The sequence below is a fragment of the Euleptes europaea genome, chromosome 20, assembly GCF_029931775.1.
Source record: "Euleptes europaea isolate rEulEur1 chromosome 20, rEulEur1.hap1, whole genome shotgun sequence".
Lineage (NCBI taxonomy): Eukaryota > Metazoa > Chordata > Lepidosauria > Squamata > Sphaerodactylidae > Euleptes > Euleptes europaea.
The window spans coordinates 8,355,507-8,371,830 of NC_079331.1; the positions used below are offsets into that span (position 1 = coordinate 8,355,507).

Below are 16,324 nucleotides of genomic sequence, written 5' to 3' on the forward strand. Positions count from 1 at the left end.
TTCGAGTCCTGTTTTCTGAGCTTTTTACCCCCGGGAGGTTATAAATAGACCTGTTCAGACGCGGTGTCAAGGAAGGACACATTTGACGAGAGACCGGCCGTGTTTCGCTCCCCCATCCCCAGCAGACTGCAATGACTGTCAAAAGGAGGCCTAGGTGCTACGAATTCTTGTAAGCTTTTAGGAAACCAGGGCTGGTTTTTTTTGTTTGTATGGTTCCTGCGAAAGAAGGAGAGAGGAAATCTAGTCGGAGTCCGCATTGGAGGGACGGCGCAGAAGTGGGGGACGACACTCCATTTAAGGCTCCTTTACTGAGTACTGTGTAGGGGGAGAGGAAAAACACCGGACCGAAAATGAAGCCGGACCGAGGTAAATGAATTTTATAATCAATCAGTCAAGTTTATTGCGATACAATATCAGCTCTGAATAAAAACCAAAGTTAGCTTAAAATAATAAATACTTACCTGGCAGGGGAGACACCATGATCATGAATTTTATAAGTATTTCCATGTATAATATTCAATGCTTGGATAATTGATAACGTATGGGGAGCAGTTTGAACGATTTGCATTCGATTTCCTCATTTTTTATTTTAAACTATCAACAGACTGTTGAAACTTTCTTTAAAAAGCTATTAGGTAAATTATATGATTTGCTTAAACCGGTCAAGTGCTGGGAGTTAGAACCTTCATTGTGGAAAACACCCTTTGCCCTGGGAGATGGTGGTGTTTAAATGGCAAACAGTGTTGCACTATTATCATTCAGTTGCAACATAACTGGGGGAAAAAATCAGTTGCAGGTTACAGTCAGCTTGGTATTGACAACGCAATCTCCCTGTACATTGAGGTTAGAAATACAGCCTCAAATCTCTTGCAAAAAGCACTTAAAGCTCATTCTATTAGGATTTCTGGTAAAAGTCCTGAATTGCTTTACCTGCTTTGTGTGCATGTATTTGTGGCAGGAGTTAAAATAAATGGGTCGAATGGTATTCAGCTCTTGTGAAGCTGTTGTGGAGGTGGTTTTTGCCGCTGGAGTAGTTTGTGTTTCATGACTTCTGGCTGTCAGTAATGCTTATCTTTCACCGCTGTACATCGCTGCATCTCGCTATAGCAACCAGTTGGAAAATAACTTTAAATTTTTATAGTGCCCCACATATTGCGGCAGTGAGCAATCTCACGTGTTTCCCCCCCTTTTGTTTATGTGTGCGTAATTCCATACCTTGAAACAAATATACAGTCCAGGTACATGAATCACTTCTGGTATGTAAGGCATTCTTTAAAGTAGGTCCATTTCCTGAGGATCTTTAAAAACATTGTGATGCATCAAAAAGGGGAGGGCCTTTTTTCACACTTGCCTATTGGGTATCTATTTTTAGCCTATTTTTGTATTCAAAAGTACTTTACATTCTGTAGTACGTCCCTTAAGTACGTGGTATTATTTTGAATGCGCAAGAGCATTTTCATCTTGCCGGTGTTGGAATTGCTTGGAAAACAGGAGCTGATGGAATGTGCTATGAAACAAACTATTTGTTAGTTGCTTTTGACAACTATTTTCTCAGTGCTTTTTGACTTATGTCATTAAGATTGCATTCCTTTGCCTGGTTACCTGAGAGTAAGCCCTACTGTACAAGTGGCATGATTTTCTTCCACGGTTATTCAAGAATATTTGGCTATAAAGCTGAAATCATAAATATAGTTACTGGAAGTCAGGCCAAGTCACCACAGTGGGACTTCTCATAGAATCATAGAGTTGGAAGTGACTACCAGGGTCATCTAGTCCACCCCCCTGCACAATGCAGGAAATTCACCTGCCCCACACACCCCCAGTGACCCATACTCCATGCCCAGAAGATGGCCAAGATGCCTTCCCTCTCATGATCTGCCTAAGGTCATAGATGGCCATCTAGCCTCTGCTTAAAAGCCTCCAAGGAAGGAGAGCTCACCACCTCCGGAGGAAGCCCGTTCCACTGAGGAACTGCTCTAACTGTTAGAAAATTCTTCCTAATGTCTAGACGGAAACTCTTTTGATTTAATTTCAACCCGTTGGTTCTGGTCCGACCTTCTTGGGCAACAGAAAACAATTTGGCACCCTCCTCTATATGACAGCCCTTCAAGTACTTAAAGATGATTATCATCTCCCCTCTCAGTCTTTTCCTCTTCAGGCTAAACATACCCAGCTCCTTCAACCTTGCCTCATAGGACTTGGTCTCCAGACCCCCTCACCATCTCTGTTGCCCTCCTCTGGACACATTCCAGCTTGTCTACATCCTTCTTAAATTGCCCAACACTGAACACAGTACTCGAATTCTGAATAAATATGCCTAGGGCCGTATTTCACACAATACATTTGGAGAATGCGGTTTGCAAATATTGAATCTCTGGTTGCGTCCCTGACTATTTTGTAACTCCTTTCATGGTCCCAGAACCTTGGAGATGTTTGTCCAAGGTTCTGAAAAACAACAACACTTTACACTTTGAGAAGGCAGTAACATTTTTCTGATGAGACAGCTGTAGCCAATCTATGGACCTTAGAGCAGTGGTTCTCAACCTGGGGCCATATGGCCTCCCGGGGGGCCCCCAGGTGAAAATTGCATAAATGGGTGGCCACGGCACAAGACTAGGGGGCCACAGAGGGAAGTGAGAAGTGAAGAAAACAGAAACACATGAAAACCTAACACATTACTTTCTTCATTGCACTTCTATGCATCGTTTGCAACTGTGGATTTTTGAATCGCTGTAATCTTGTGCAACAGCGGTAGAGGCTTTGTTCTCCCTTGTATGTGAACATTGTTGCTTATTAGCGTGTTGTATTACCTTTTTGTGGGGTATTTTTTGTAAATTTCAGTTTCCCAATAAGAACTGCATGTGTGCATTTTGTGTGGCTGTTTGTGCTTCTTTGTTCCTTGGCTATTTACAAACAAAACATTTAAATAGCTACCTTTCTACCGGTACTAGGGGGGGGGGCACAGGAAGGAACCAAGGCCGGAAGGGGGGGCACAGTCGGAAAAAGGTTGAGAACTGCTGCTTTAGAGGGAGCGAAGACTGTGTCTGAAGCCTCTATGTGTGGAAACCAACTGTTGTATCAATTTGTGTTTTATTACCTCCAAGCCTAGCATAGCTTAACATCAATAAAACGAACAGTAATAACTTAAAATAGTTATCAGAAAGCAAAGTTGGAGTGTTCAGAAGTCAGCAGCTATTTGGTAAACAAATAAACTAATTTTACTGAACAGTGTTTCACTGTTCCTGTGTTTGTTATGGCAGATGCAAAGGATTAAAGTGCGTGGCCTAATTGCCACGGTGAGCCTGCAGATGCTTTTTTTTTTTTTTTGGAAGGCCAAAATCATGCAAATGTTTACATGTGCCGGTTTTCTGCACAGGAGCTACACCACGGGCAAGCGGTCAAGTATGCAATCAACTGCTTCCACTAGTTGCAAATTAATAGCAAAAGACACGGGATGAGCAGAGCTTTCAACTAAACTGCAGTGCAATCTGTGAAGTTCTTGACCAGCAGGAAGGAAAGTATTCTTCATTAGGCTGTAAAAAAGACGTTTGGGAGACAAAAAGAAGTGGGTGCCAGGAAGGATATGAGTGGGTACCATGTTGGGGATCCCTGGATTATACAGTTTAGGTTTTCACATTCTTAGACTTCACCCAAGAAACAACTGCAGTTCAGACCAACTCCTTAATAATTCACCAGGGAACCTTTCAGACACACGTTTGGTTTACAGAGAAGTCAAAAGGAACATCTCCACCGTTTTCATAGTGTGAAAAAAGCCCTCTAAAGAGCTAAAAAAAAAAAAATCTGGCACCTTCCATTCTATGCACATTTGGTTTCTTGCAAGCTTTGAAAATTGTAGCAAGTGCTCTTTATTTCAGAATCATATTTTGGTCTCTTCGATTAAATCGTCTTTTCTGCTGAGAACTCCTTGAAGATGCTATCACTCGTTAAATGAATCTGATGACGTGCTCCTTTATAATTTGCACAAGCAAGTAGCCTGATTCAACACTGTGTTGACATATAATCAGGCTCGCCTGATCTTGTCAGATCTCGGAAGCTAAGCGGGGTTGGCCATGGTCAGTATTTGGATGGGAGACCACAAAGGAATACCAGGGTTGCTATGCAGAGGAAGGCAATGGCAGACCACCTCAGTCTCTTGCCTTGAAAAATAAGGGGGTTGCCATAAGTTGGCTGTGACTTTACGGCACTTTACACACACACAGAGCCAGGGATGGTAGCACAGGACCTTCAAATAGGAGCAGTTAAGAGGCAAAGGCTGCCCTAGTATCTTTTTCTTGGAGCAGTGGACTCTGATTTGGAGAAGCGGGTTTGATTCCCTGATCCTCCACATGAGCGGCAGACTCTAATCTGGTGAACTGGATTTGTTTCCCCACTCCTCCACATGAAGCCAGCTGGGTGACCTTGGGCTAGTCACAGCTCTCTTAGAGCTCTCTCGGCCCTACCTACCTCACAGGGTGTCTGTTGTGGGGGCAGGTGATTGTAAGCCGGTTTGAGTCTCCCTTAAGTGGTAGAGAAAGTCGGCATATAAAAACGAACTCTTCTTCTTCTGTCCCCTTCCCCGCAAGGGTGACTCCTGTCTAGTGGAAGCTGAATTTTTCAGATTTTGCAAGAAGTTGGTTGACATGCTATAGAAATGCCTTCTTCCCCTTTGTGACACTTACTGAGGTTTTAAGATTGAAATTAAGCTTTCTTAAGGTTGCAAGGTAAATGTATATTTTGGGGGAGGAAGGGGAATAGATGGTTTAAATGCTAGCCCCTGAAATGTGTATTGCCTAACCACACTGATGCCTTACACCGAATTTATCACAAAACAAAGCAACAACATTGTAGCACAGTTTTACAATGGTTGACCGGAGAGTATCCTGCAAATGGCTAGCTGACGAAACCTCTGCAGCTAACAGATAGTAGTAAAACTGTTTTTGTAATCAGTAATTAAAGCAAGCAGCATGTGAGCTGCAGGTTATGTTACTTCCGGTTTAGCCAGAGAGAACAGCTGCTCTGGCTAAACCGGAAGTAACATAACCTGCAGCTCACATGCTGCTTGCTAAGTAGTGCTTCTAGTTATAGATGTCACAGGTAAATGCCTGAGTGGTGCTTCTAGTTATAAATGTCACAGGTAAACGCAGGGAGGGGACAATAAACTGGAAGTGATGTTGCTTCCTGTTGTAGTAAGGAAGCTGTTCTGGCTGTTTTTCTGGCTCTGGGATCACTTTGCTGGAAAATACAAAGGAGAGACTAACGTAATGTGTAAGGAGAGCATCTGTGGCTTCTAAATAAATCTGTATATATTTTAGAAAGAACAAGAGTTGGTTTTTATATGCTGACTTTCTCTACCACTTAAGGGAGACTCAAACCGGCTTACAATCATCTTCCCTTCCCCACAACAGATGCCCTGTGAGGTAGGTGGGGCCGAGAGAGCTCTGAGAGAGCTGTGTCTTGCCCAAGGTCACCCAGCTGACTTCATGTGTAGGAGTGGGGAAACCAATCCAGTTCATCAGATTAGCCTCTGCCGCTTGTGTGGAGGAGTGGGGAATCAAACCCCGTTCTCCAGATCAGAGTCCACCGCTCCAGACTACCTCTCTTAACCACCACACCATGCTGGCTCTCCAGTGCAGTTTGCAATCTTACGGACAATACTATGGAAATCTAGCCTTAATCTATGGCTACATTTGCAATTTTAGTATCGAGTGTACAGACAAAAAAAAGGAGCTATTTACTCTGTTGTATATAGGGATCAGATTTCTTGGGGCTTCATTTTCTTAATTCTAACCCTCCCTTGCACAGCCAAGTAAGATTGCCTGCTTATTAGTAATCTTTTTTACTGGTAATCAAAGATTGAGTGGAATCTAAATTAATAGATCACAGCTGTGGCAATATGAGGAGCTCATACATGGATGAAAACATCGTTGCACGCTTGTGAGATGATAATGTAATCAATATGGGGTTGTTGTTTTTTACAGTTCTGAAAAGCTAAAATGCTAGCGGGATCTTTAAATTTATAACATGAATTGTAAATGGTTGAGACAGATATTTTCTATCTCCACCTAGCAGTGGGTCCAAGTTGTGGTTGTTTTGTCTTCTGTGGAGAACTGGTCTCATCAACAGCTGGGTCTTTTATCAACAGTCATGGTCTTTTCACTCTGGCGGGGTATCATCTGTGTTCTGGGATGGAGCTTCTAGTGGCCTTGCATTGTTAATAACAAAAGTTCGAAAGACACCAAAACATTAATCGTGCCAAAATACATTCTAAACAACATCCCTGAAGAGTTTAAAGACCATGTAAAGAACAGATGTATATTTCTAAATTTAAGTGAACCAGAAGAACTATGGGTTGAAACCAGAGATGTTATCAAGGAAGAATGTGCAAAGACTGTTCCTGTAGCCAAAAGAAATGCAAAGCCTCGATGGATGACTGAGGAAACTCTTGAAATTGCTAAAGATAGTTGAAAAGTAAAAGGGCAGAAACCAAATCAAAAGCCTAAATGCAGCATTCCAGCGACTAGCACGTAAACACAGTGTAAAGAAATAGAAGAGAAGAACAAAAAAGGAAGAATAAGAGTTCTGTACCACAAGACCCAAGAAATCTAAGGGGAATTTAAAGCATGGTTAGGATGCTGGAAGGTCAACATGGAAATACATTAACTAAACGGGACAAAATAAAAGAAACATGGGAACAATAAGCTAAAGAACTATACAGAAGAGATGAAAGGATGACAGAGGGTGGTGATCAGAGACAGGCTTTTTCAGGGGTGTCACCTTGCCTTTGGAATAACCTCGCACTTGTGGTTTGCCCTTGTTTCCTTTAGGCACCATGTCGAAAAGTTTCTTTTTACTCAAGATTTAATGGAGAGGTTCCATCTTAAGATGTTTTTATGGGTTGCTTCTAGCCTGAGGATGTGTTTTATGAATATAATGTTAGGCTGCTCAGTTTTCAATGCCCTGGTTTGATTTCTAGTTGCTTGTTTGGTTTTGTTGTATTGTTTTCATTGTGAGCTGCCTTGAGCAGGTCTCTGGAGGGGCAGCATGTAAGTTTGCTAATATATACATCTGATAAATAAACAAATGTACCCAAGCATAATCATTTGTTTGCATTCACAGTAAGCTTTAGGGTCAGGCTGTGATGTGTGAGTTACAGAACAATTTGAATCGAATATATAGGAAATGTAATTCCTTACTTAGAAGGTGGTGCTGACATGGAATTACTCCTATGTACTATATGGCTTTCATGCTAATTTCATGACTTCATGCTCTTATTGCAAATGCAGTCATCTTGAAAGTGTGGTTTACTTCTTCAGACCATCTGCACAAAACATGGAATGGAAGGCTGATAAAAAAATGTATCCTAAAGAGGGGTAACGCAAGAACATAAGAAGAGCCCTGCTGGATTAGACCATTTTCAGAGGGTAGCCATGTTGGTCTGTAGTAGAGGAGCTAGGTTTGAGTCCAGTAAAACACTTTGGAGTCAGTCCAAAACGATTTCCAGGGTATAACCTTTCAGAGTCAGTGCTGATGAAGGGAATATTGACTCTTGAAAGCATATACCCCCAAAACCTTGCTGGTCTCTAAGGTGCTACTGGATTCAAATCTAGCTGGATTAGACCAGTGGTCCATCTAATACTGCATCCAATTTCACACAGTGGCCAACGTTGCCCTGTAGGGCTGACAAACAGGAGACTGAGGCTAAGGCTTTCCCCTGATGTTACCTTATAGCACTGGTTTTCAGAGACTTCCTGCCTCTGAATGTGGAGGTTCCCTTTACTTGTGATGACTAGTAGCCATTGATTGGCCTGTGCTCCATGGACCTTTTAAAAAGTCATCTTTGCTGTGGCCATCACTGTGTCCACTTTGTCTGCCTTCAAACTGTTGCCCATCAGCGTGGTGTAGTGGTTGAGAGCGGTGGTTTGGAGCAGCGGACTCTGATCTGGAGAACCGGGTTTGATTCCCCACTCCTCCACATGAGCGGTGGAGGCTAATCTGGTGAACTGGATTTGTTTCCCCACTCCTACACACGAAGCCAGCTGGGTGACCTCGGGCAAGTTACAGCTGTAATAGAGCTCTCTCAGCCCCACCTACCTCGCAGGGTGTCTGTTGTGGGGAGGGGAAGGCGATTGTAAGCCGGTTTGAGTCTCCCATTAAATGGTAGAGAAAGTCGGCATATACAAACCAACTCTTCTTCTTCCATCAACTTCATTGGGTGCCCCTGAGTTCAACTATTATGGGAGAGGGAGAAAGAGTTATTTCTGTCCACTTTTCTCCAGCCCATGCATAATTTTTTAATAAAAAACATCAATCTGTACAAGTCTGTAGAGCTCTATGAATAAGTGTATTTATCCCAAATGAGAGCATCCAGTGAATTGTAGTTGAAGACTGGGAGGCGTCCACACGGAGTAAGAGGAGTGGGCGCTAGTCACAGGAGAACAAAGTGACGCCTGTAGGCTGAGGAACCCACCAGCGAAGGGAGGTGCCAAAATAGGGAGGAAGCTAATGGGGTCATGCCCAGGTAGGCTCAAAGTACATGAGTTGCTCAGTAACCTTACGGAGAGATGCTTGCTAAAAAGAATATGATGATGGTGTACGGCGTCACCTAGGAAGTGATTAGCCGATCATAGTGACTAATGAGTGGGCCCCGGAACATGGCATGGTTAGCTTGGTTAGTAATGATCGTGTTCTAATCAAGATTTTATTGATCGTGCCAGCTTTGCTGATAGGGAAACAGGCAATACTGAACAAGGGCATGTTTGTCACTCTTGGGAAAAGACATAGATTGAAGGATGAGAGCAGGAACAGAAAAATTGTTCATGGTGCTCTTCTCTGGTTTTGGGGCCACAGTTGGATAGGGACGCTGGAACAGTTGGATAGGGACGCAGTATAAGGGTCCTAGGATGTGACAATACCTACTCGTCTACCCCCTGGTAGAACCCAAGCAGTACTGAATTAGCTGGAAGGTAAAGCAACCCAGTATTTGTGGTATTGTGCAGGGAGTGAAGGAACTCTGCCCAGGCTTTCACTTTCTGAGCAGGGGAGAGGCATACCCTACTCCTATTGTTTGTTAACAATTTCCCCCCAATGGACAGGACTCGGTTCAGACTAATTGCCCAGGAAAGTCCACAAAGCTGGCTTCTGTCGAGTACAGCCCCTGGGAACTTTCGTACCCACCCTGCAACCAGGTCTATATCATGTACCCAGCTGATATAAGTACTCTGGTGCATCTGAATTCCACAGATAAATTGATATTTAAGAATGTAATTTTACAATAGTGAACACTTGCTATAGCTCACCTGCCTTTTTACTCCAATTTCTGCGTGTGCTTCTGCCGTTAACAATTACACATCCAGATCATTTCACGAGCCTCTCACCTTTAGAAACAACCCTATAAAAGGGACAGTTGTTGTCACCATGTATCTGTTTTGGGTGGGACAACTGAGGCAATCTAGGAGTGGCTTGAATAAGCTAAATAAATGTGCTAGGGTGTTCAGGACCAGAACGCCACAGAAGCTGACGGAGGCCAAGAAAGCCACCAATTATTTTTTGAGCATTAAAAAAACCCCTTAATGTCTTCTCTCTTTTTAATTTTAACCATCTCTCGTGCCTGAGCAACACTGCCCTGCTCCAGTCTGTTTTCCCTATTTACGCGAGCATATATGGTATATGCTGAATATTCTGTTGTAAGGAAAACTGGGCATCTTTCTAAACCCACTTGGGTTGCATAAGTGCGTTCGTATGATTGAAGTGTCCATTTCTTGCACAGAGGTTTTCTGTGCATCAAGCGGGAATATTTTCTCCTGTCTCCCCCCCGACCTATCTAGAACGTGCAGATCCTTAAGCATCTAGGTTAGGTTAATGTAAACGTAGGCACGCTTCCTACGAAGTTGGAAGAAGCAAGGGACGTTTCTCACCTTTTGGCGATATTGTTCAGACAGATGGATAAAGCCTTTTATCCGGGAATCAGTCTCCAGATTGAAAATTCGAGGGTTATTTTAGCAGGGGTGGATTTCAATATCACGTTGGCAGTTGGCAAATTTCTTTCCCAGACAATTAAGATTAAAAATATTAATTTCTTTATGGGCTAGTTAGTTATGCGTTAAAGCAATGGCCGATTGTCTCTGTCCTTATTATCTGAACGGTATTAATAGCAACTCTCGGTGCCGTATTTAGTGGCTCTCGGCTACCTGTTGTTCTGCCGTTCTTTCCTCTCAAATTGCCCAAACACAGCTGGGTTCACGAGAGGAGAAAGGAAAACATGATGCTACTGCCAAACAGACAGGAAACTATAGTAGAGCTTGTGAGCGGGGTGAAGGGCTTAAAGCACGCCTTCCTGTCCAATCGGCGGTGAGTTCTGTTGCTATGTGCACTCTTATTCTGCCTTCTTTGTGTGTGGGGGGGGAAATGTCTTGCACGGAGCGGCTGGGTATGCACCCGAAACTGAACATTTTCGTTCCAGCCCCTGCAGACATCTGGATCCCCAAAACCCTGGCAGAGTAGCCGGTCTGCTCGCTGCCAGGAACAACTTCTTTTCAGCAACGATCCCAGTATGGTTTACAGTGGAAACAATGGGCTGCGTGTAGAAGGTGTGTAAGCGGAAGAATTTAGTGATTTCTAAAATGCCGAAATAACCTTTTTAAGTTGTTTGTGAACCCGAATGTTTTCTTCGGTAGGACTGGGCGTTCTCGGGTAGGCGATGGGTTTCTTCAAGCCTGCGTGCCAGTAGTAAACAAGGACGGTTTCCATTTAATAGTTTTGCAACTTCTGATGGCAAAACAAGGTTGAAAACAATTCTGAATTGTTGATCCTGAACAGAGGAAGGAGGGGGAGGGGGAGGAACGATAATAAGCGAGAAAAGAATGAGCTGCTCTCTGTCAAATGCTCGGTTTATATTCGGAGTAAAATAATAACTGCACAACCCTTATCTGTGGTCGGTGCTGAAATTAATGTTTTGGTTATCGAATAACCGTCTTAATAATTCCATAGTTATAACTTGAGCCGAGAACTTTGAATTTTATATGGCTACGTGTTTTCTTTTCCTGTAGCTATTCTGGTGGTATACCTAGGGAAATAAATGCTTTTCAGAATAATTTGTGTCAAATTCTCTTGGTCTCCCCCCCACGGCACGGCAGTTATATATGCACAATATTCCACTTTAACGTCACCATAGCAGAGCTTTCTATAGCCATATGTATTGCTTGCTTTTATTGTTTACTGTGAAAACAAAAAGACTTGGCTGACGGTGCTTCTTTTGTGTTCTTCTTTTTTTGTTTTGTTACATAGGTCAAAGTTCTTTCAAAACACAAGGAAATTATTGCAGTACTTTCATTTGTTGTGATAGCAAAGACCATCACGGCATTATCCATCTTTGTCATTTATTTATGCTTAAGCTAAGGGCAAAGAAAGGTTATACAAATAGCGGCCAGCCGTTTGGCTACCTGAGAAACTAATTTAAAGTTGGGAATTGGCACACCATTGTCTTGACACTCGACAACATTAGCCCTTTTCAGGTGTTAGTCTATGTGGTGTTTACTTGTAGAGGGGGGGGGGCAGGGGGATTGTGCCTTGTGGCTCCAGCTACCATCATCCGCTCATTCAGATGAACATCTACAGCCAGCCCTCTACACTATTCGTGTTGGCTTTTCCACCTGATTGGGACCCTACTTCTTGCAGCATTCTTGGACATATAGAGGAGCCTACGTATGTGAGAGAGCCCCGTGGCGCGGAGTGGTAAGCTGCAGTACTGCAGTCCAAGCTCTGCTCACAACCTGAGTTCAATCCCGACGGAAGTCGGTTTCAGGTAGCCAGTTCAAGGTGGACTCAGCCTTCCATCCTTCCGAGGTCGGTAAAATGAGTTCCCAGCTTGATGGGGGTAAAGGGAAGATGACTGGGGAAGGCAATGGCAAACCACCCCTTAAACATAGTCTGCCTAGGAAATGTCGGGATTGATGTCACCCTATGGGTCAGGAATGACCCGGTGCTTTGCACAGGGGACTACCTTTACCTTTTTACATACTTATGTAAGATATTGCGGACATTCAGCTGAGCATGTATGAGCATGTATACGCTGGGGTGGAGCCAGTCGGCGTAGTCTTGCTCGCCTCTACATATATTAATTGAACACATGGATGAACGTCTGAAGGGCACTTTTGCAAGCGTGAGACGAAGTTTTGAAGAAATACAAGGTTCTAACAGGATATGTTAATTCTATTCATATGAATCTCCTGGTAGCCTAGAAAGGGGTGAATGTCTAGCTTCTCTGACCCATTTCGTCATTATCTGCAAGAATGGAAAAGAACATACTAAGACTGTGTGCTTTTCACACAGTCCTAGAAAAATGCTGTGGTTCAACAAGCACCTCATAAGTGGCTGAAGTATATTGCACAGGTTGCTGTCTTTTCAAGTTTTCCAGCACAATGGATGAGCAGCCTAAAACTCTAGTTACAGCTCTACAATACAGAGAACCAGGATTGGGCAAGATATCAACGCCTACATTAATAAGGTGCAGGTATCTCCAGATGAGTCTTGGTTTGTCCCCTGGTTTTCCCTAGACAAAGGTATAAATGATCACAGTGTTCAACTGCTTAATTTGATATCTAGATTTGGGTTTCTTAATCTGCATGGGACATATAAAAGGTAAAGGTCCCCTGTGCAAGCACCGGGTCATTCCTGACACATGGGGTGACGTCCCATCCCGACGTTTCCTAGGCAGACTTTGTAGGGTGGTTTGCCATCGCCTTCCCCAGTCATCTTCCCTTTACCCTCAGCAAGCTGGGTACTCATTTTACCGACCTTGGAAGGGTGGAGGGCTGAGTCAACCTTGAGCCGGCTACCTGAAACCAACTTCCGTCGGGATCAAACATAAGGACCTTTCAAAGGGCTTCTACTCCTTTTGGGGGGTTTGTGGGGCTAGCGTACTGGATCACATCATGGTCTCTCCTGCCCTGTATATGCGGACTGTTTTGTACAGAGAAGCACAAGTGCTTGGATTTCTCGGTTCTTTCCCTGGAAACAGAATGCTCCAGATGCTCATCGAGAACTTCTTGATAGTTCCCTGCTCTATAGAAGGTTATGAAAAATCTGGGGACGAGTAGTCCTTCTCTCCACAGCGATGGTCCTCCTTTAGAAGTTCCTCCTAGAGTCTGCAGTAGACACGTGGTGTGTCCGTGCTTGCAGTAGCTTCCCTGTTCCCTTCAGGGGAAGGTGAAAATGTGTACGCTTATTCCTTTAAGTGTGCAGAACTACCTGTTCCATGTAAGTGATCTGAGACGCGCATTTGAAGGTGAACTCCGTGTGTACGTCACCGTGCATCCAGGTCACTGGATTGCAGCCATGATGTCTTTGTAAGTAATATTGATACAGGGCTCCTCTAAAAAGCCACGCCTTCCAGTTTAAAAGCGTCTTTCTCTGGACAAACGTATGTGTAAACAAATAAAATAAATGTGTGTGTCACGTGTGTGTCTTTCTCCATGTTTGAGAAACTTGGAAGGCCTTACCACTGTCAATTTTCTAGCTAACATATAAAGGGAAAGAACTGTCCGCTGGTGAATAAAGATACTTCTGAGGGAATACCTTTTGGCAAAGAAAACACGAAGGCCTGTTTATACGTAACCCTGCAACAAAAACCAGAATTGGTTAAAAGTTCAAAAGGTGTATGGTTAAGGCCAAGCCGGCCTAATTCGTAACTTCCCCTTTTCACAGGTCTTCCCCTTCCAAACATCTTGTGGACATCAGATGAGATAAATGGCATGAGATAAACGTTGGCTCTATTACAGGTTGAGTATCTCTTATGCCAGTGTGGTGTAGTGGTTAAGAGCAGTGGTTTGGAGTGGTGGACACTGATCTGGAGAACCAGGTTTGATTCCCCACTCCTCCACATGAATGGCAGATGCTAATCTGGTGAACTGGATTTGTTTCCTCGCTCTTCCACATAAAGCCAGCTGGGTGACCTTGGGCTAGTCACACTCAGCCCCACCTACCTAACAGGATGTCTGTTGTGGGGAGGGGAAGGGGAGGTGATTGTAAGCCGGTTTGATTCGTGGTCGAGAAAGTCAGCATATAAAAACCAACTCTTCTTCTTCTTATCTGGACTAGTCCGAAAACCGGACCTTTTGAGCCGGCATACAGGCGTTACTCACAGGCCCTCAGGGGTGCCATGGGTAGTTCAATGTATACAAAATTATTTAAAAAAACATTGTTTAAAATTACATTTAGGCGAAGTGTATAAAGTATGTATAAAACATAAATGAATTTGGGTACCATCCCTAAGATATCATATGTATATGAAAAAATATTACAAAGTACGGAAACATCTGAAATACAGACCACTTCTAGTCCCAAGCAGTCGAGATAAGGGATATTCAACCTGTATTAACATCTTTTCCCCTTTCCCTCACACATTTAATTGGGGGGGGGTGCTAAGTCTTTAGGTAAACTAAAATGTTCATTCTTATAACAGTTTCTAAAAAGTAATTAATATGTAGTAAATCTCACTGTTTTCAGGAATTGACTTATTCGTTTATTTTTGCCAGCTGAAATGATGCATATCCTGGTTATCTAATTCTCATGGAGTTGGAAAGGAGATCAAGGACAGGTCCCTTTGCCTTGAGGCAGGATATCTGTAGCTAAACTATCCGTGACAGATGGCTTCCAACTTTCCCTTGAAAATTTCCAAGGAAGGAAATCTTTCTCTTGAACGATAGGATTCTAATATTTTAGTTCTAGTGCTTGACTCTCTTAGGTTAGGAATGCCATAGCGGATATCTTCATTTAAAGCGCAGAAGACAAGATTTATTTGCCTGTTCAGTCCTTAACAGATCTGGCAGACAATAGCAAAAACTAAATGAAAATGCTGAAAATTTTGGAGTTTGCTGATGGCTCTGCTCTGCTCTGCTCTGATGGACCCATCACGCAAGGACTCCATGCGACAAAAATAATTGTGTGGAAGAGAGCCCATTTTAAAAAACTGGCCGACATGTATTTAGTTTAATCTCTGTTTTAAGCATACCCAGCACTTCCGCTTTTGCCCATAAGATTTGCCTTCTAGACATTCTTTCATCTTTGTACTCACCTATGAATTATTTCCAGCATAGTCAACATCCTTTAGGACATATGTAAAAGTCTGCACCCAGTGTTCAAGAGTGGACTTTTGAGGACACACTGAAAACTTTTTTTGGGGGGGAAGCTTTTGGAGGGGAACGGCTTTGCATTTTTCAGCTCTTTCCCATTTACTGGATTTACTTTACTACACTGGCAGCTCTGTTTTGTGCAGAGGTGTCCTGCAGTGCGGGGTCAAACACACCCTCATTCCAGGGAATATGCTTGCTGCTTCCATTTTCTTCTACCAGTTGATCAATGCTGACAGGTTCTCAGTGCTTTGGCAAGGGGAAGAAGGGGCCAGCGTGGTGTGGTGGTTAAAAGCGGTGGTTTGGAGCGGTGGACTCTGATCTGGAGAACCGGGTTTGATTCCCCCACTCCACATGAGTGGCGGAGGCTGATCTGGTGAACTGGATTTGTTTCCCCACTCCTACACACGAAGCCAGCTGGGTGACCTTAGGCTAGTCCCACTCTCTCAGCCTCACCTACCTCACAAGGTGTCTGTTATGGGAAGGGAAGGGAAGGTGATTGTAAGCCGGTTTGATTCTCCCTTAAGTGGTAGAGAAAGTCGGCATATAAAAACCAACTCTTCTTCTTCTGATATACCTTCACTGGTCCTGTAGGCTGTGTGCAGGTATGCGATTTTTTTTTATCCCACAGCGCTCCTTTTGTCTTGGCTGTGGGGGGAGAGGTCTGTGAACAGAATCCATGTTCAGCTCTGTCATGCTTATTTGGTGCATAAATGTATTGTTTTCCTTATTTGCCACTCGCCTGTGTAAGTTGACCCAAGGCTGAGACCACATTGGTGCTTGTATCTTGCCCAATTCACAACAATTCTAGCTACAAACAGAAATTTAAGTAGCTTGGGCCTTCTTGTGGCAGTCAACTGATATGTTTTAGGCTTATAATTGAGGGAGCATGAACAACTTGAGTGCCATTAAAGCAAGTATTTGGCTGGTAAGCACAATTCAATGGACTGGTAGTTTTGGGTTGTCCCCTGTGAAGATGGTGCTGTGTTGCTCATATAAGGCGTGTATGTGTTAAGTGCCGTCAAGTCGCTTCCGACTCATGGTGACCCTATGAATCACTGTCCTCCAAAACGTCCTATCTTTGACAGCCTTGCTCAGGTCTTGCAAATTGAGGGCTGTGGCTTCCTTTATAGAGTCCGTCCATCTCTTGTTGGATTTTCCTCTTTTCCTGCTGCCTTCAACTTTTCCTATCACAACTG

The 16,324-nt window shown here is 43.5% G+C and overlaps 1 protein-coding gene across 2 annotated transcripts in view; it reads left to right on the forward strand.

The window, feature by feature from the left end:
* Positions 1 to 333: 333 nt before the first annotated feature.
* ATOSA (atos homolog A) overlaps positions 334 to 16,324 on the forward strand; it is a 39,203-nt gene continuing 23,212 nt past the window's right edge. The window contains exon 1 of one of the 2 annotated variants that reach the window (XM_056865891.1): positions 334 to 366. In XM_056865891.1, the coding sequence (XP_056721869.1) occupies positions 351 to 366 (16 nt within the window). In that variant the 5' untranslated portion in view covers positions 334 to 350. Of the gene's footprint in view, positions 367 to 10,514; positions 10,587 to 16,324 lie in introns of those variants that run through there. The other variant, XM_056865890.1, reaches the window with a different exon arrangement.